The following is a 20,371-nucleotide window of genomic DNA, read 5'->3' as shown; positions in this document are numbered from 1 at the left end:
GTACTGTACCTTTAACAATAGTTAAAGGAGTTGACATTTATAGTTACTAGCAGACCGGCCGCCACCGATTCACCATATCTGACATATTGATCTTAACATCGTCCGGCAGCTGCAGAGGTTCCCCATGCCCAACGACCGAGCTTATATTCAGTAACTTGTGTGAAGGGAGGAGCATGCGAATGACACTGGATGCTCAGTTCCTAACTTCCTTTCTGGTCGCGACTTTAAATCGACCTTGACCTTGACCTAGTTTGCCACGTTCTGCATTGCATTATGGGAAGAATAAAGGCAAAGATGGAATGGATTTAAGATTTTTCACTACAACATGTACAATATTTTCCAGGAAACTGATCACACTGGGGAAATTTTAAGCCAGATTGTGTTTTCTGGAAACAATGATAGTATCTAAAAGAAATGTGTTCCTTCAGAAATCTGAGAGACATCGTAGTAAACGATGGAAGAACTGAATAGGACCAAGTTGGTGCCTTGGAAAAGATGCAATTTTTGCCCCAGTTCAACTTCAAGCAGTTCCCAGTTGTTTAAATCTCCCAGGGAGTTTGCTCAGCATCTTCGAGACTTTCACTGCTCTAAAGAAGGTGGTTCGTTTGTGTGTCGCTACGGGGCGAATAGAGTGTGCCCATCACTGCCTGTCGAGGGAGTGAGTGACCGTGATTACGAGGACCATGTTGCGAGAGATCATGTATCGGCTTTTTCGGCAATGTCAACGGATGGCGTGACAACGACGACGGGTAGTACTAGTCAAACTGACAAGAGCGGTAGGAGTTCTCCAGAGAATGTGCCTGTCTCTCAGCCCTCCGTTGTGGAGGATCAGCACAAATGGACAATATATCATTCCAGAGTTAACTTGCCTGCTGCACTCAATGACCCCAGGTTGGCTAAGAGAGAAACAGACATTTTCACAAAAACCTGGGGTGACTCATTTGAAAGAGTGAAAATATTACCTAGCCCTTACCTGCCTGAAGTAAACCGAGGAACCTTTGAGAGATATATACAGAAAACATCAGGAGTAAGTATCATTCTGTGCGTGTTTCTTTACAAATTTTTTCTGTTTGTTGAAGCACTTCTCGATCTGTTGCAGTAGCATGTTCCTAATCCTCTATTTACATGCATACCCTTTCTTTCTCCACAGAGATACAAGAAGCATCTGAAGAATGCCGTCAGTGCAGACCCACAAAGTGCTAACCAAAAAGATTCCCTACCGACTAAAGCATTCCCTGCTTTACTCCACCATAAACAGTTAGGTAGGTCTGGAGACAAACCAGTATATAAGTACAGTACAACCTCTCTATTGCGGACACCCATGGGACTGGGCCCAGGTGTCCGCAATAGAGAGGTGTCCGCAATAGAGAGGTTATGCCAAATCGTCCGATAGGTGGATTTGAAGTTCCCGCCTTGCAGGTCTTGGTTTTCTCTGTGTCGACATCTAGCGTAGAAACTTTAAACCTGTTGGCTGATCGGTATTTGCTTGTGATGTTGCGTTGAATGACGTGAGCTACTTTGGAACTCAGAGCGTGAATAATCTCTCTAGTAAAAGGTGCCCCTTTTATTGCAAAATCTCCTCGACATGTCATAATTTTTTAAAAAAACAATAATTTCTGTCCATCAGCCACCTTTGATAAATAATTATTTTTTTCTAATTTCTCTACTAACGCATATTCGCCGCAACACTGACAAAACCGCGTGGATTTATGAGTGTCCGTAGACAAAAAAGGCCTATGTGATTAGTTGAAAAGATGAGTAAACAAATGCCACGGCTTAATTAGGATACAAAAACACAATGCCAATGCCGCGGCTTAATTAGGATACAAAAACACAATGCCATGGGGTAATTACGTTGATTAATTGCGCGAATATCACACCTGTCGGGCCTACTTGACTCTCCAAGCGCAAGCGGGAAGCCATTGTTTTTGCCTACTGTCCGTAATTGGGAGAGAATTGGACCAAAAATTGGCTATCGCCCTGTCCGCAATTCGGAATAGAGAGGTGTCCGCCGTACAGAGGTTTTTGTTATTGGAAATGACTTAGAAAAAATCGGGACTGGCCGGACGTGTCCGTTATGTAGAGGTGTCCGCCTGGCAGAGGTGTCCGCTGAGGGAGGTTCTACTGTATAGTGTTTGGGCGATTTATGTTCTTATCAACATTATGATGTTTTCTACACATCATCAGTGGGAGGAAGGTACAATATCACTATTGGATAAGGCATATCAAAATTAGATATCGATGCGACTTCCAAGTTAATTTGTTAATTCACTGAATAAAAGTATTTATTTTGGAACTTTCAGTTTCACTTTTAAAAGTGATAATATAAGTATGATTCACATAGCTAGTGCCAAAGATCTTTCAGTGGATATAAATGAAACTATTTTATTTGAGATTTTCCTGGTGATACTGATAGTGGCTGATAGTTCTTCTTTACAAAAGTCAATAGTATATCTTTTATTTAACATTCAGATAAATCATGTGATGACTTGGATCAGGTGCCAAAGGTAAGGAGACTGTCTCCGGGATAAAACGTCTTGTTGCTCTACTCACATTCGTCCTGACATGATATTTTATATGGGGTTCCAAATTTATGAAATTGTCGGCCAAGGGGAGGGGATAGTTTAGTGAAGAAGAAATATGGAGTTGCTCTGTGCCTAACCGCAAAAATACCTTTCCTACCTTGCAGGAGGAATACTCTCTGTAAAATTGTTAAGAAGATTGTCTATCTGTTAGAGCAGAGTGGAAGTTTGGACACAAATTGAATCACATCTGTAACAGTATAGTATGTCTTTTTAATTTTCAGCTTTTTCTTCAACCAAATTTCTCTCTTGAGAATGTGGAGACATTCAATGCAGTATTTCCATGGACTCAAGTTGAAACCTCTAAACCTGCTCAACAGGGAAACAAGAGACAGTCCTCAAAGTTACTTCAAGAAAAACTTAGTCATTATTTGGATATTGTAGAAGTGCAGATAGCTCGCCAGGTCTCTTGTAAATCTGAAGCGTTCTTCCATGCTATGACTTCACATGATGACCTCAATAATCATATGCTCCAGACGTGTGCTGCTATAAAGCACCTCAGGTATGTAGAAAATCTTGGATCAAATGGGATCCATCCCCCCAAAATGGTTAGTAAGTTGGATTTGGGTCATATCGAGTTATCCACCTCACATAGCTTAGTTAGAAGCTGCATTTCGATGCCACTGCCATCTTCCTATTTTTTTGTGGTGCCTGAGATTTACCTCTGCCAGACAGGTCTTTATTTTAGAATTTAATATGAACCTCGTACAATCTAACATGAACACTGAAATGTGTTGCCATATTCAGACACTTGCTCTCAGTTCCCTCAGAAAAAAACTTGGTGGCATCTGTTGTTATTCAGTAGAATAATGCATTTTGCACAGGATGAATCATTGTCTGATAAAGAATTGGGCTCATCATTCCATTGTAGAATGAGTTAAAGGGGGACTATAGGCAGGAGCTCCAATGTCCACCTTTACTGATATATACACCATTTTCTCTTCTTCACAGGGACAAAATCCATGCTTTAGACTCAATACTTGTGGAGGGATCGTTAAAAGTCATGAAGATTGCAAGAATGAGGTCTAACGCTGCCAAATTTTACAATAAGGTAAATGTGAATTCAAGGTCAGATGTATTGACAAGGTTTCTAGTAGTAAATATTCACATATTGGATGTGGGCAGTTTTTGGTTTGAACTAATAAGAATTGTGAATTGAAGTGAGGAATCGAACTGTCAGACCAAGCTAAGAACTAGCCTACTGGGTGCGATTAGTACAGTGTTGAGTGATATGCATATTCTCACTTGCCATGGCATGAAAGTATTGGCTGTTAGGTTCAGTTATCTATTAATGAAAGACATATCAATTCATTGGGATAGTTGACATCGCTATTTTCTTCTTTGCAGCTCAAACTCATGGCAACTGTTCATCAAACGCAGCCAACCATTCAACTGCTGTTGTCAACCAGTGAGTTTGTTGGCGCCTTAGACTTGATCTCCACAACTCAAGAAGTCTTGACCCTGGAGTTGGCCGGAGTTACTTGCTTTAGGTAAATATCCTGAGATCACAGGAATCTTATGCCACTGCACCACATCGAGACATTTTCCCCTCTAGCTGGTATGGAACAACATGTAATTCGAACCTGTCAAGTGCCCAGTAGCAGAGGAATACAGTCCATTTGCACCAAACCATGGTAGCATGTAGCACTTGTTCACTTCAGCGAATGCAGAGAAACATACTTCTTGTCAATGTTTGCACCTCATCTGCTTATGTTTTCTTGTTCAGGCATCTCGGTCCCCAACTTGCGGAGATGGAGAAGGTCATAGACAAGATGATGCAGGCAGACTTTGCAGGCAATGCTTCCAAAGAACTCAACCGAGACCTGGCAGAAGGTGCTGAAATCATGGAAGAGGTGAGCCCTTCTTTTCCCTGACCCTCTTGTACTTTGGACCTCGGAACTCTTCCCATGCCTTGACCAGGTGGCTAAAACAAATTACCCTGCGTTGGTTAGAATGGTATTCAAGATGGAAAAATCTAGGTGCCCTGGTTGACATGTTGGTATTAATTTGAGCGAAATCTACATGTAAAAATCTTAAAAGAAATCTCTCCAAAGAATAGACTAGTTAAAGATGGTGTCTTTAGTTTGTTTACATCTTTCTTAAAGAATTTCTGTTCACTTTTCCAGGATCGCTTGGTCTCGATTCTGTTTGGTCTTCTCAGGCAGCGGAAGTTTTACTTTGTGGATTCATACAGAGAAGAGGCATGCACTGCCGCTAAAGCTGTGATAAAACAGGTAACAATGGTGTTGGAATCTTAGACACTCTGAAACAGTGAATCTTCATTGAGGCATTCGAAGAACTGGGCAGTTGAAGGATAGTTTTGAGTTGAGATGGTTCATCTCTTCATCTGAAATTTGAACAGAAATGCAATTCTTTGTAGTAAGATTTTACAGAAGTTTTGCTTCTTTATATCTGTATAATGTGTATCTTGTCTTTTCAGACTGTAATAGAGGCAGTCTCAGTGGCAGACGACATTGACACAGATTCCAATGTGGGAAGGTATGTAGTCGATACTCCTTTGCTGAAACTGGGAACTCTTCAGCAGGGCTGCTGAATTTTTAAGATAAAGTCTTATTTCATGTTCCTAGACTTGAACCAACTGTTGCCCAACAGGTCACACTGCTCTACACTTTTCATGACAACATCTCTTCCTCTGTTTCAGCTTAGCGGATCAAATGAGATTGCTTAACTTCCCCCAGTGGATGGAAATGTTGACCAAAGTATTTGAAAATGTGGTCATATTACTCAAACGGGTAAAGGTATGTAAAAGTTTGATATGACACATCTTTGAGAAATCTAAAAAATTATTGTCTGAAGGTATCAATTTGCACTGCCAGCTGTTGCATCTGCACTGTAGGGGACTATGATAATACTGGGCTGTAATTGTGAACCTTTACCTTGCATATCAGTTGTCAACCTAAGATAACATTGCAGTGGCAATTTGATATTAACTCAAAAAAAATTCTTTCATTAAATTCTTTTAATTGGAATTGTGTTGTCCGAATTCCAGGCATTCCAGGATGTCACGCTGGATGTGCTCAATATTGCTGCCGGGAAATCCAAAACCACAGGGTCTAGTCAAGATACAGATGCCGAAACCACGCACATACACCATTTGTCTGTGTAAGTTGAATTTTGAAAGTTAAAACTGGAACACTGCCACATGCACTACTTCGGAATTTGCTGGCATTGCTTCTGAAGGTATCTGTGGTCTCTTGTTTGGTATCCTTGCCATAATGTTCTTCTCTCACATTGTCAGATGGTAAGAAAGGGTTTTTTGATTCGTATCTGTCACTTGAGATGTTTGATCTATCGTTTATTTCCTTTATTCAGAGATAACGACATGGATGAGATGATCTCCGTGTACGAGCACACCAGAGTGAGCAACGCTATGAAAGATATGATCGGTCAAGTATGTGACCATGCTCATGACCGATGTGTCAAATTGCTCATGGCCAGAGCAAAGGTAAGCTTTGAAACAGTGATAGCCCAAAATACCAGTCCAGTCTAGGGATTTCCGTCATTGCTGCCAATGACCCAACGACTTATTGATTTTAAGCCTTACATTTGTCATTAATAATTTGGCAACATTTCAGTTTTGCTTCTTGAAATGCCCAAAAAAAGGAAAAACCTGTTTTTCAGGAAATGTTTTCTCTTCTTTTCAGGACAATTTTCTTGAAAGACTCAGCTCAAGTGAATTTGTCACATTGTCTCGTGCAGTTGAAGCGTTTGTATGCGACTGTGAAAAGTTCTGTGGGCGAAGAAGCACGTCGTTACGTGGAAGTTTACAGAGCCAAGCCAATAGATTTGTGACGAGATTCCATGAGGAGAGGAAAAATAAGTTAAGGTATGCACCCTGGGCCGAGTTGTTAGAAAGATTTACTGGTTGTCATCGTCGTGATATCCAACCACTAAGTTCCAGTTGGAGATGCTCCTTTGTTTAAGATGTCACCTCATGACTGGTAGATCAAATGTTTTAGCCACGACTAAATGTCTCGGAGGCCAAGTCTGGCTGGCCCTTTCATCATGTTCATTAGGGTTGACCCAAAATAAACTAATTTTACATGTACTATCATGAAGTTGGCTTTATTCCACAGAAAAATATCTGAGGCGGCAATCACTATCAAGGAGTTTGAACCTACCGCCTCCTGGTTAGAAGTTGATGTTATTTCTTGCACACTTTTGTAGCCTGATCCTTGACAGTGAACGTTGGAAACAGGCGGATGTGCCATATGAATTCCAGGAACTAGTCGACCACATTGCCGACACCGGTAAACTTGAACTGCCCGAGAAACGCAACGACTCCGATAAGAAGCCAGCAGAGGTTCTCAAAGTCAGAGAAGAACAATATGCTGTTGTAGGGTGAGTATTCAATGAATTTCAAGTAAATTATTTCAGGCACCTCTCCATAAAGGATGGAGTTTGTTTGACTCTTACTTAACTTACGAACCAGGGACCTCACGACTGCTGATCAGAGACCTGAGCCACTACACCACTACAGATCCTTTTTAAGGTCGTATTGGACAGTTGTTGCACGAGAATGCTCGCAAAAATGTCATGATTTACATTTCTCATCCCTTTCATCGTGCTTTCCTTTACAGAACTGTCCTGCTGCTGCTGAAGATGGTTGTTGAATACTGTCAATGCGTGGATGACATCCCTGCAGCTGCTCCAGATATTCTGACACGACTTATTGAATTACTCAAGGTAGAGCAACTGATCAGTGTTCATTTCTCTTCTATTGCACTCTCAATCATAGATGGACAGTCCTGGACTGTTTTGCTGATGAGTGCTGTTGTTTAAATCATCCCGGGATCCGTAAAGCTTGTCCCGGATTTGTTCCACGTTGATAACTACAAACAAAGTAGTTATGGTGTAGTCATAGCTTGAATATCTGAACCGTTCTGATTTCAGATGTTCAATTCCCGAACGTGTCAGTTGGTGCTCGGAGCCGGTGCTGTACAGCTTGTAGGATTAAGAACCATATCAACGAAAAATCTTGGTGAGAACACTTTCCTATGAAATCCTTGATGACACACACAGTTTATTGGTTACATTAGCCTCTCCAGATAATTGTCTGGCTTGTTAGCTTGTTCCGGGCTCTCTAGATGTTTATGCTACTGCTTGACAACCGATGTCAGTGTATTGTAGTTTTCCACTGAGATGTTGATGCTGAAAAACTTCCCAGCAATAGAGGAGTGACCACTTTGAGGGTCATTCAGAAAAGCGGAACTGTATTACAGGTTATAAGAGGTGGCATGCCATTTTATCCCTTCTCATGAAAATCATGAAAAAAATATCAGCCTCGCTCCTCTTTATTCTTTTGAAGTACAAACACTGCCAGACTAAATTCATAATATGAAATGTGTTTGCAATTTCAGCACTTGCATCCCGGTGTCTGCAGTTGGTCATCCATCACATTCCACTAGTCAAAAACCATTTTGAAGAACGTCTGCTTGGAAAGCAACAGAACATGATGAAATATTTCGACCAAATTTTAAAAGTGAGTATTGAGATGGGGGATACAAGTTTGGGTTTTGCAAATGCCACCTTTTACGCATACTTACTTTCGATTTTGACAATTAAAATGTTGTTTTCTTTTCAGGATTACAAAGATCACATCCAAGAAGTTTCTAATAAAATTGTCACAATTATGTCCAACATTCTGGAGGCCCATCTGTCCAAGGTAAGCAGATGATGTTTATTGTTGGTTACAGTTTGTACTGCAACTACAAAAGACAACTTGCCGCAAAGAATATAATAAGTTTTGTATCACTTGGAGAGTTTGGACTATGTTTCACCAATCTATGGATCATGAAAATTTACTTTTGGCCCAACAAGTTTAAATATCGTACATTGTCATCCATTTTCAGTGGGAGGTGAAGGCTCCTGTGCCATCGCAGTGTTTCCGTACGATGTCCAAACAGATGAAAAAAATGCATGAAAACATATCGGATGTGATGCCAGAGTCTGAAATAAGGGTAAGTTTCCCATAATATGTCCTGAGAAGTTGATTAATTTGTCTAGTCATAAGTGATGAAATCAGAAAGTTTATTTGAAAGACTAAGAGAAAGGAACTGAACAATTGTAAAGACCACCAGAGACCTCATTGAATGAATCTTCATTTAATGATTCTGAACAGGAGTTGCTGCTTTAGGCTTTAGGTCAGGTATATTTCAATGTCTTCAATATCAATAAGAAATGACTTGTTTGGAAATGTTTTCGCAATGCTGATTTTGTTCTATTCCTTTGGTGTTTCAGGCATTGTTTCTTCGTATCAATCAAGCATTTGTGAGAAATGCCAAAAACCAGTTGAAGAAGCTCAACATAGCCAATGATGCAGGCCCTCAGCATGGGTGAGTTCCAACTCCAAGTTGCTTTACTTCAAGTACTGCCCTGTTCGATGGAGAAAAAAGGAGAAGTTTGCTTTACTTCAAGTACTGCCCTGTTTGATGGAGAAAAAAGGAGAAGTTTGCTTTACTTCAAGTACTGCCCTGTTTGGTGGAGAAAAAAGGAGAAGTTTGTTGTACCAGTGTTATGTCTCTGTGATGGGTTCCAAGAACATCCAATACCAAACACTCAGTTGTAAAGAAAGAACCAGAAAGCAGATGGAGTTTCTGCCCTGTTTCTGTCAGCTCCAAATTAATACCGCACATTTGTCGACACTGCTCATTCACTTGTTCAGGCAGAGTTGCCAAGGCAGCTGCTAGCAGTGATGCGTATCCATGTAGGTCGAGATTATTTTGTGCCTTCCTGGCAAGTTTACCTGTTGCCAGGCTGGCAAACTCTACCTTAACGCTCCTAAATTGTGTTGTTTTTTTTGTTTATTTCAGACTTGTGACTGGAGAGCTTGCCTTTTATATCGAGAGTTTCAAAGGAGTGCCAGGGATGGAGGACCTGAATGAGACACTCATTGACAACATCTGGAATAAAAGATGACAGCATAATTAAACGTGCCGTTTATATTACTAGTCATTCATAAATACCAATGATATTCAGGTGGCATATATTTGGAGCAAGTTTTTGACACCTGTATGAATGGCTCTGCCCTTCCTTCAACCAGTAGTAGGCCTGCTGGTACATGTGTTATGAAAAATCCTGAAAACTTTGAGATTACTCAATAGCTGAAAAATCTCCAAAGTTTGTGGTGCTAATGGAAGTTTATCTCATGTGCTTCAACCAGTTACGAAGCACAGAAAAATGCAGGCCGTCTGCACCTCCCTCTATTGAGAATTTGACTATGAGCAAATCCCAATTTTAAGTACCTATTGTAAATTCTTCAAACACCTGTCCCAATATATGCCATTGCTTTGCTCCATTCCAAGCTGTGATTTCGATCTGTAACTATATCTATTGATTTACATACTTGTATTGCATTTGAACTTGTCCAGTCCTATGTCTGTGCAGTCCTGTATTTGTCGATTTGTTTGTTATCTTGCTCCAGTCCCGGTTTTGTTGCTTGGCAATGGAAGTAAAGGAGGAGTGTCTCTAAATAATGCCGGTCGGCACTAGTGAAGTTAACTACATTTACATGTACATGTATATCAGAAAATGAAGATGAGCTGCCTATTAACATTTTGTGTGCAAATTCTGGAGGTCCTGTTCTTTTCATGTTAACGAGTCTTTGTTGTTAAGCAGTTCTTAGGTGTCATGATTAATGTTGCAAGAATACATTTGACTATTATTCTCGCTGATTGCAATCTAATGATTCATTTTTACTTACTCGCAATTATGGCCACAGACCTGCCTACATTGTCCTTGTTATGAGTTGGACAGTATTTGTGGTGAATTCCAATCATGGGACGACCATACCACTGAGTCATTTGTGCTGGAAATGCATTTTTTGGTCTTGCTCTGTTCTGACAATGCCGTTGAATGCGACACTTCTTTCAAATTCTTTAAATTTTGAAAATGTGTATATTGTCTGCCTTGAACGGATTCTGTTCTGTACAACAAATTTTCGGATGATTATGACCATTGGCTTCATTTTATGAAAAATATTCTAAAATTGTAATGAAGCATTCAGATCTCCTGATGCTTCAAGATTTGTAAATTTGTAAGGATGTGTATATTTCGAGCTGTTGTGAGTTTTCAAGATTCACCAAGAAGATTTGTACTAATTTTTTACTTTGTAATCAATTTAAACCAAAAATTTACTCAGTCAAGCTTTCAGACCGGAGAAAATCATCTCGTGGATCTGATATCTCGAATCCCCCCCAATTGGTTAAGTGAGCCAGCAAGTGACACTGCATTTCTGACTCTGCCACATTTCTGAGCCACTGTCACATGCTTCAACAAGGCAATGACACAGAAGGAATGTGTTCTAGAACGCAAAATGGCCGTAAGATGTGTGAGAGATCCTACTTCATTATGTTATGGATCTCTCAAGATGCGATTGTGCCGTTCCTGACCTGACTTGAGAGATGGGTAATAAAGCTCTGTTCTGATAGATACTTCTCAGAGTGAGTACATGTAAATTATGTTTGTATTGACTGAGTGCAAAAAAAGTGAATTTGTGAAAATCATGTAAATTATTAAATATGTGAAATTTTTGTTGTGATGTTGATAAGGGCATGGTTAAGCGCCACTGTTTAAAGACATTGGAGACTTAACACGAGATGTAAATAAAGCATTCTATTATGAAAAATCACGACACCGAGTTATTCATTAGGCCTGCTGGCAAAGATGTTTATCTGTCCTGAGGGTCCTTTGTTTCTGATTCTGTTTGATACTGGGACGTGGTCATCTTCACCATTGTACCTAGGGCCTTCCGTCCAAGAGGCTGAACTGTATTGATGAAACTACCACTTACACGGCTGCTCTTTCTGCTGATGATGGCCTCAGATGCTATGGGTGGTTGGTTCGGAAGGATGACACAATTTGAACAAGAATAGGATCAACTAGATTGGATGACTAATACTGTTATTGTCTTCGTGGATCAGCGCATCAAATCTATACGACATATGATTTTACCAACTAAAGCTACTGTGTATTATTGATATGAAAGTTGGGTTGGTCATGTCCTCAAAAAGCCATGACATGATTTGGCCTTGTGATATTGTGAAAGCCCAGTTCATCTGATGTTAAAGGGGAACTATAGGCAGGAGCAGAGGGGCTAATTTGACCATCTTCAGGTGACTAATATACAAAGTAAGGCCCCTGGGTCATGTCAGATTCAGCACTACAAGTGTAAATCATTTCGACAAGTGAGAGATCCCTATCATGCCTATTGGCGACTTTGTGTAACGTTATCTTGCCTGCCCAGCTGCTGCCTTTATTGTCCCTTTAAAAACCCACGTGGTGTGATCTAAAAATAGAATCTATTTGACGTCATTACCGAGAAAATCAAGATGGCCGATTCAGAATTGAATGTTGACAGCTTGATAGCGCGACTTTTAGAAGGTATCATCGCAAAAACCGTTTTCTTTTCCAACTTTGTTCATTGTTAGTTAGAAAAAGAAAGTTATTCTCCTTCTTTTAATTACCACTTTGTTGATGAAAATGAGGAATTTCCGCAAAGAACGAGTGTTTTATTTTGCTCTCCAAAGGGTGTTCCCCTTTTTCCGACTCTTGAGACTAGATTTTACAGTGCACCTGTATACAGTACATGCAGTATTTGTACATGAAAAACTTTGACACTGATTCTGACAGTGGACTTTCACTTTTAAGAGCCATGGTCCTTTTGACCACGATCGCCTATTGAGGTATTGTGTAGCCTAAATCTTTGGGTACCGTTACTTCTTGGTAGATATCTCCTACAACGTTGGACCGTTTCACTTAAAACTCTTGTAATTTTATTTCAGCGCGAGGGGTCCGCCCCGGAAAGACGGTGCAGATGACAGAGGCAGAAGTTAGAGGACTTTGTTTAAAATCACGAGAACTGTTCCTAAGCCAGCCTATCCTGCTTGAGTTGGAAGCTCCATTGAAAATCTGTGGTGAGTATAAAAGGATAGGATGACGCCATAAATTAGCTTGCTTACAAACTATCCCAAAAAAATTGAGTATCGGGTTGTCACGTGTCTTTCTTATGCTTAGCATAATTGCTCTTCATGGATATCAGACTCCGAGATCTTCAACAAATGGGGGGAGTTGTGAAGTCGGACTGCCCTGACATATGTCTGCCAATAGTCGAATTAATATTTAAATGTTATTTTTTCAGGTGATATTCATGGCCAGTACACAGACCTGCTCCGACTATTTGAATACGGTGGCTTCCCCCCTGAGGCAAACTACCTCTTCCTTGGAGATTATGTGGACAGAGGGAAGCAGTCCTTAGAAACGATATGCCTACTTCTTGCCTATAAAATCAAATACCCAGAAAACTTCTTCTTGCTAAGAGGGAACCATGAGTGTGCGAGTATAAACAGAATATATGGTTTTTATGATGAATGTAAGTAAAGTATAGGTCACCCTGTACCATTTCCCATGCATTTGTAAATTTTCTGACTTGACTATCTTTGTTTATAATTATTTCCAAAATTGACTCCAGGTCTCTGGTATGAAAGAATTGCCCACTGCATTTAAAAAACATGTTTTAAAAAACCAAGTAGATTGGTTGTCTTGAATATTTTGGCTTTAAAATATTTCAAAGTTCTGGTATATTTTTCATTTTATTTCCAGGTAAAAGGAGGTATAATATCAAATTGTGGAAAACCTTCACAGACTGCTTCAATTGTCTTCCAATAGCTGCGATTATAGATGAGAAAATATTCTGCTGTCACGGTGGTAAGTCCCATTCTTGAAACATTTCTGAATGATAGAGTAGTAAAAATAGTAGAAAAGTAAAAGACTTTGCAATAATTATGTAGAGTGACAGGTCATAGGCACTTGTTACTATTAAGGCAACGCTTCTACATTATATAACATTTTCGTCTTAGTCCCACTCTCTAGTTGTTTAGCTTATGATCTCTTTTCTTGAAGGTTTATCTCCCGATCTCCAATCAATGGAACAGATTCGTCGTATCATGCGCCCCACAGACGTGCCAGACACCGGCCTGTTATGCGACTTACTCTGGTCAGATCCCGATAAAGATGTCAGTGGTTGGGGAGAAAATGACCGAGGTGTCTCATTCACATTTGGTGCAGATGTCGTAGCCAAATTCCTCAATCGACATGATCTTGATTTGATATGCAGAGCTCATCAGGTTTGTAAAGACGTGTATTATTCACTGTTAACCTCTAGTTTTTTGGGCATTTTATTGTTTGCATGCACAGCACAGATTTCGCAAAGAATCACAATTTACAAATCGCAAAAGAAATTTTCCAAACATACTGCAAAGCTTTGCAGTTTTAAAGTGTGTTAAGACCGTCATATTTTCAAGAACTTAAAAAATTCAGTTCTTTCCGACTTCTTCATAGCCTTACGAGTTCTGCTGTAACCCTTCTCCACCCGTTATTCAATCCACTGTAATTCTTTGTTACAGGTTGTAGAAGATGGCTATGAATTCTTCGCAAAACGACAGCTTGTGACGTTGTTTTCTGCGCCAAATTATTGTGGCGAATTTGACAATGCTGGTGGAATGATGTCAATTGATGAAACACTGATGTGTTCATTTCAAGTAAGTACGCTCCATTGAATTAGCCAAGTTTACTGTTCGTATCTTGGCAAATGTTCTGGTAAAATGTCGCAGAGGTTGAACTTCAAGCTCCAAGGGCCAGCAGATAAACTTTGTCATGATAAGCTCTATTACAAATATTTGGTGATATTATGTTTAAAAAAATAGAGCCCCTACTGCATGTACTGGGAACCTACAGTGTCAGTAAGAGTCATCTGGTCTCATCTAAATGTTACAGGGTGTATTATTGTTGATGCTTAAGTGGTTTTGTCTATTCTTCTTACAGATTCTTAAACCATCAGAAAAGAAAGCGAAATATCAATATGGAGGGATAAACTCGGGACGCCCTGTCACGCCGCCTCGGGGCCCACCACAGCAGAAGAAGAAATAGGAATGTTGATATGACTGATGCTCTGCAAAGTGGGGCTGAAACATGAATCAGCGACAATGATCTGAGCTTGGCTGCTATCATTTACTTATGGAAATATCCTGTCGTTTTCATGGCTTTGTTACATGCCGTAAAGTAAAATTCTGTGGATAAAAAAGTATTTGGGGAAACTTTTCCAAGACTGTGGTTTTTGTAACCCTGAAGTTGTTTTTTACCAGGTAACTGATAGAGGTTGAGTAGTCAAATCATTGTGGTATTCGTGTAACACTACAGAAGAAATCTACCGGTAATGTTTATTTACTGTAGTAATTTATAGCAACAATGTATAAGGCTTGCTTATATCTTTTTGTTTCTAGCTTTACTTATAATGTGGCCCTGTTGCTTTGGGCTCTCCTGTTGAACTGTATGCACTAAGATGCCATGCTTTCTTCATCAGCTTGTCACAGAATACAGCTTTACCAGAGTATTATCAGCAAGACCATTTATAGATGAGCAGACCAATGTTAGCCTACTCTATTGTATATAAATGCTCTTGATAAATGTTTGGTGTGACAAAGGGACTGGAGTAAAAGTATTTCACAGCCAAAAGAGGCAAAACACTTGGTCAGGGAGAGTGGGTGAAGATATTTGCCTGGTTTATTTTGTCTTTTTTCCTTCAAATAAGGCGTCGCCCATAAATAAACCAAGAGCAGTTGAAAACATATCAGTAGTAAAGAAAGCCCTCTCAGTATCCCATAGTGTTCAAGTATTATTCGGATACATTTTGCGATGTGAAGTCAAAGTTACCCTAACTTAGTGATTTTACCAGTGACTAAAGCTAAGGTGCATGTTTTTGTGAATAGCTATGTATATAATTAAAAATATATGAATAGTGGAATTTTCATCTGCGTCGTTCATGCTTGGCCAGTATTAGCATGTACTTCCCTGTCCTTCAGTTTTTTGTGACACACTGTAATTTGTTATATGACAAGTTCTTCAATCAATGCCTTGTTTAATTCATCCATTTTATAAATACCGATACATGTGTACATTTTGAGGTCCTTTCAGCTTTTTCAACTTTGCCCCTTTCAACTGACTGATCAGTTTTGGTCTGTGACTGTAGTTCTTGTGATTTTTGTTGTGAATTTAAATTTGTGAAGGGTAACCCTAAATGTCTATTTAAGATTTTCGGTAATATTGTTATATTGACTCTTCGAGCAAGGTTTTCACCAAAGACTTCTTGGGATACCTGCTGTGAAAATTCTCTGGTGCTAAGTTTATTTAGTATGAATGATAACTGCTGCGAAAGTTTTGTACTGCTAGTACTACAGGATAACCATACATGTAGAATGTGAAATAGTGAAATCAATATATTAAGATGTATAGTTTTTCTGATGAATTACATGTAGTGAAAAGAAATAATAACAAATTTAAATCAAAAAGCATTCAGTAAATTGAGTTTTATAGATGTCAACGTTATTGTTCACCACTATTTACTATGCAAGCAACTATTTAGGAGCTTTAAGCCATAATCTAGGGGCTTCAAGAGTGTTACTGGTACTCAGTGGGGACGCAACTTCATTTCTGTCTTCTTGAACCCTGGTGATGGCCATCGTGAGCTCCCATGTTTACTAGCTACGTCTTCACGGGCTACACTACTGAGAGTGAAGTCAGGAGGCGTAACAGAGCAAACATTTGTGGTGAAGATGGGTGATTTTCAAAATTAGGAAAGATCTGATTGCACTCTGTTTCATCCAACTGGAATGATAGCTTATACATCTGCGTTTATAATTTTAATAAAAAAGTTTGTTCTCCAATATTTTTGTTGTTGTAAACATTTGATGCGAAGTCTTCTGCCATTGCCCAGAATGTGTAAAGGTACCATCCCATAGCCACGATTGTGTTGAAGGACTGCCATGTCCCAGAATGAGGTGAAGTCCTGTGCCAAAGTTCAGAATGAGGTGAAGTCCCTCCTGTACCATAGCCCAGAATGAGTTGGAAGTCCTGTGCCAAAGTCCAGAATGAGGTGAAGTCCTGTGCCAAAGTCCAGAATGAGGTGAAGTCCCTCCTGTACCATAGCCCAGAATGAGTTGAAGTCCTGTGCCAAAGTCCAGAATGAGGTGAAGTCCCGTGCCAAAGTCCAGAATGAGGTGAAGTCCCTCCTGTACCATAGCCCAGAATGAGTTGAAGTCCTGTGCCAAAGTCCAGAATGAGGTGAAGTCCCTCCTGTACCATAGCCCAGAATGAGTTGAAGTCCTGTGCCATCCTTTCAGCTGGTTAAGAATTCAGTGTCCTTCTCAAAAACTTTCCTCAAAAGATTGAAGATGTTGCCATTGTCGTCTCCAGATAAGATTGTGACTGTCCTCGGTGATCAAACAATGGTTGTTCACCAGTTGAGAATATTTTACTCTTCCTGCTGGTTATCACGAGATTGTCTTCATTGATCAAACCATGTTGTTACTCTCAGCTCGTTATAAATGCAGTGTCTTTGGTCGAAAACAGTCCTCAAACATTGATGGTGCTGACGCTATGGTCCAGGTTATGACTAGTTCTAGTTGAGAACCTATTACTCGAAAACTGTCCTCAAACATTGAAGGTATTGACGTTGTGGTCTCCAGGTTGTGACTAGTTCAAGATTGTCCTCAGTGATCAAACCATGGTTCACCAGTTGAGAAGTTGTTACGCATTTAGCTGACTACACATGCAGTGTCTTTGGTCGAAATTGTCCTCAAACATTGAAATTGTTGTCTCCAGATTGTGACTAGTTCAAGACATTGGATCAACGTCCTCGAATACAGTGACTCTCTGGGGCCAACAATGTAGTCATAGATACGTTATGCAAGCGAAAGAATGGAGGAAATCTGTCCGATTTACAGCATCAGATGGGTTGAGTTGGGGAGGCACCCCATATTGAAACCACCCGTCATTGGCTCTCGTAACTGTAGGGACAGGATTGACTACCTCGGCATTTCTATACAACCTATTAAAGTATATCTATGAGTGGGCACCAACCATCGTGATTGGAATGGACAGGGGGAACAATCTACCATATTCGATTATGGTCATCTCGCAGACCTAAAAGGTCGTCCTCATCCCAGGCTGAAGGGGAAGCGTTACAGGATGCCCTGGTATGGTTGATACAGAACACCAATGAGCAAAGCCACGCGCTGATCCTGACTGAATCGCTGAGTTTAGTCAGCAAACTGCGCCATGAGTTGGTTATTAGCAACTTGATCTCGATCACCCTGCAGATCCCAAAGCCGAAGACGCTCACATCCCAGGACACCCTGGTATCTTACTCAATAAGCGCTCAGAACAACCACAACGTCAACACCTTCAATGTTTAAGAACTGTGACTGGTTCAAGACTGTCCTCAGCAATCAAACTGGTTCGCCAGTTAAGAACCTCTTCCAGCTGGTGGAGCAGATGAACCTTTCGGTGACTTCTGAGTGTCTCTTGAAGAAGAGGTGAGGACAATTGCGGAGGAGACCCGGGCATTGCAGGCGGAACAACCACCATCTTGGGTAAAGCAGAGACTCCTGAATGAGGCAGAAATCATCTCCGAGGCCAAGGAAGAAAGACGAATACACAACTACTGATAGGGCCCGAGACATCGTGTATAGCAAGGGAGATTGCAACAGTCTGCCTATTCGGTCAGCAAGAGGTTGTGGCGGTGTCTTCATGCCATCGAGGCTCTATAGATCATTTTCGAAGGCATCCTGTATGGCGAGGAACATTGCAACAGTATGTCCTTTGGGGAGACAGAGGTAGGTTGTGACAATGCATTCAGGCCCCGATGCACTACAGAGTATTTTCTTAGACATCCTGTATAGCATTGGAGATTGCAACTTGAGTATGTCCACTTGGTCAGACAGAGATAGGTTGTAACGATGTCTTCGAGTCCTCAATCGAGGCTCTGTAGATCCCTTTCTGATAGATCATACGTGTAGCAAGAGAGATTGCAACTTCAGTCTGTCCATTTGGTAAGACAAAGATAACTTGAGGCAATGTCCTCATGCCCTCGAGGCTCCGTAGAAATTTTTCTGTCCTTCATAGAAAGGAAGATTGCAACAGTGCACTTGGTCAGACAAAATGTGTTGTGATGATGTCTTCAAGCCCCGAGGCACTATCCTTCTCTGAGACATCCTATAGTAAGAACGACTGCCAGGTCTGCTATCCATTTGGTCAGGCAGATATGTTATGATGTCTTCAGGCCCTCGAAGCACTACAGATACTTTTCTTTCCTGCATAGCAAGGAAGGTTGTAACAGTCTGTCAATTTGGTCAGATAGAGATAGGTTGTGACGATGTCTTCAGGCCCTGGAAGCACTGCAGAACCTTTTCTGAGACATCCTGCAAGGAAAATTGTAACAGTTTTTCCATTTGGTCAGACAGAGATAGGCTGTGACGATGTCTTCAGGCCCTCGTAGAACTACAGATCATTTCTGAGACATCCTGTATAGCAAGCAAGATCGCAACAGTCTGTCCATTTGGTCAGATAGAGGTCGGTTGTGACGATGTCTTCTGGCCCTCGGAGCACTCCAGGTCCTTTTCTTAGACATCTTGTATACCAAGGAAGATTGCGACAGTCTGTCCACTTGGTCAGATAGAGATAGGTTGGGACGATGTCTTCAAGACCCGAGGCACTATCTTCTCTGAGACATCCTAGATAGTAAGAAAGACTGCAAACAGTCTGCCATTCATTTGGTCAGGCAGATATGTTATGATGTCTTCAGGTCTTTGAAGCACTACGGATCCTTTTCTATCCTGCATAGCAAGGAAGGTTGTAACAGTCTGTCCATTTGGTCAGATAGAGATAGGTTGTGGCGATGTCTTCAGGCCCTCAAACCACTACAGACCCTTTTCCGAGACATCTTGATAGCAAGGAAGACTGCAACAGTATGTCCTTTTGGTCAGACAGAGATAGGTTGGGACGATGACTTCAGGCCCTCGATGCTCAACAGATCCTTTGCTGGATGAGACATCGTTTAGAGCAATAAACATTGCGATTTTATGTTCATTTGGTCATACAGAGGTGGGTTTGACAATGTCTCCAGGCCCCGGGGCATTACAGATCCTTTACTGAGACATCCTGCATAGAAAGGAAGATTGCAACAGTATGTTCAGTTTGGTCAGACAGAGAAAGGTTGTGATGACGATGTCTTCATGCAATCGATGTACTATAGATCCCTTTGGTCCGGCAGTGCTCAGTTGTGACGATGTCTTGATCATGCCTTCGAAGCACTACAAAGCCTTTTCTATGAGACACCCTGTTCAGTACAGCAAAGAAGATTGTAACAGCTTGTCCATTTGGTCAGACAGACATGGGTTGTGACGATGTCTTCATGTCCTCGAGTCTCTGTAGATCCTTTTCTGAGACAGCCTGAATAGCGAGGAAGATTGCGACAATCTGTTGGTCCGACAGAGATAGGGGGTGAAGATTTCGTCATTGCCTCGAAGCACCGCAGAGGCTTTTCTATGAGTCACCCCGTTCAGTACAGCAAGGAAGATTGTAAGAGTTTCTCCATTTGGTCAGACCGAAATAGGTTGTGACGATGTCTTCAGGCCCTTAAAAGGCTTTACATATCCTTTTCAGAGATATCATGTACCGCATGCAGGGAAGATTGTGACACTGTGTCCTTTCGGTCAGACACAGATCGTTTGTGACGATGTCTTCATGCCAGGCTATTGAGGAATGCTTCATGCATGCTTTTTTGAGACATCCCGTGTAGCAAGGGAGATTATGGTTCACAACTCTTTCAGCTGGTTATAGATTCAGTGTCTGGTCGAAAACTGTCCTCAAACATTGATGTTGTCAGATGATTGTGACGAGTTTAAGACAGTCCTCAATGAGATCAAACAATGGTT

The 20,371-nt window shown here is 40.8% G+C and overlaps 2 protein-coding genes across 2 annotated transcripts; both read left to right on the top strand.

Moving 5' to 3' along the window:
- The first annotated feature begins 288 nt into the window (after positions 1-288).
- On the top strand, positions 289-11,229 carry LOC135485515 (vacuolar protein sorting-associated protein 54-like). The gene is made up of 21 exons (XM_064767614.1): positions 289-1,027; positions 1,151-1,262; positions 2,473-2,507; positions 2,807-3,084; positions 3,534-3,633; positions 3,930-4,072; positions 4,309-4,435; positions 4,709-4,816; positions 5,023-5,081; positions 5,245-5,341; positions 5,593-5,705; positions 5,916-6,048; positions 6,248-6,429; positions 6,771-6,944; positions 7,184-7,289; positions 7,497-7,584; positions 7,964-8,085; positions 8,188-8,268; positions 8,456-8,563; positions 8,844-8,938; positions 9,416-11,229. Exons 1-21 carry the CDS (start codon positions 455-457, stop codon positions 9,519-9,521), a joined length of 2,940 nt encoding a protein of 979 aa, XP_064623684.1. The 5' UTR covers positions 289-454; the 3' UTR covers positions 9,522-11,229.
- A 698-nt stretch (positions 11,230-11,927) lies between these two features.
- Positions 11,928-16,321, top strand: LOC135485514 (serine/threonine-protein phosphatase PP1-beta catalytic subunit). Its single transcript, XM_064767612.1, has 7 exons — positions 11,928-11,984; positions 12,386-12,517; positions 12,742-12,972; positions 13,203-13,307; positions 13,503-13,726; positions 14,006-14,140; positions 14,424-16,321. The coding sequence occupies exons 1-7, from the start codon at positions 11,933-11,935 to the stop codon at positions 14,526-14,528; spliced, it is 984 nt and encodes a 327-aa protein (XP_064623682.1). The 5' UTR covers positions 11,928-11,932; the 3' UTR covers positions 14,529-16,321.
- Positions 16,322-20,371: the final 4,050 nt, after the last annotated feature.

The sequence above is a fragment of the Lineus longissimus genome, chromosome 3, assembly GCF_910592395.1.
Source record: "Lineus longissimus chromosome 3, tnLinLong1.2, whole genome shotgun sequence".
NCBI lineage: Eukaryota > Metazoa > Nemertea > Pilidiophora > Heteronemertea > Lineidae > Lineus > Lineus longissimus.
The sequence above is the reverse complement of the archived record's forward strand: the minus strand, read 5'-3'. Positions and strand labels throughout refer to the sequence as shown.

What these genes read in the sequence shown, in the direction of transcription:
- LOC135485515 (XM_064767614.1), top strand. Translation starts at nt 455, where the DNA reads ATGGAAGAACTGAATAGGACCAAGTTGGTGCCTTGGAAAAGATGCAAT. An exon ending in GACTTATTGAATTACTCAAG is followed by an intron (nt 7,290 to 7,496) that starts GTAGAGCAACTG and finishes TTCTGATTTCAG; the next exon opens with ATGTTCAATTCCCGAACGTG. An exon ending in ATTTCGACCAAATTTTAAAA is followed by an intron (nt 8,086 to 8,187) that starts GTGAGTATTGAG and finishes TTTTCTTTTCAG; the next exon opens with GATTACAAAGATCACATCCA.
- LOC135485514 (XM_064767612.1), top strand. Translation starts at nt 11,933, where the DNA reads ATGGCCGATTCAGAATTGAATGTTGACAGCTTGATAGCGCGACTTTTA. An exon ending in AATATTCTGCTGTCACGGTG is followed by an intron (nt 13,308 to 13,502) that starts GTAAGTCCCATT and finishes CTTTTCTTGAAG; the next exon opens with GTTTATCTCCCGATCTCCAA. An exon ending in CACTGATGTGTTCATTTCAA is followed by an intron (nt 14,141 to 14,423) that starts GTAAGTACGCTC and finishes TTCTTCTTACAG; the next exon opens with ATTCTTAAACCATCAGAAAA.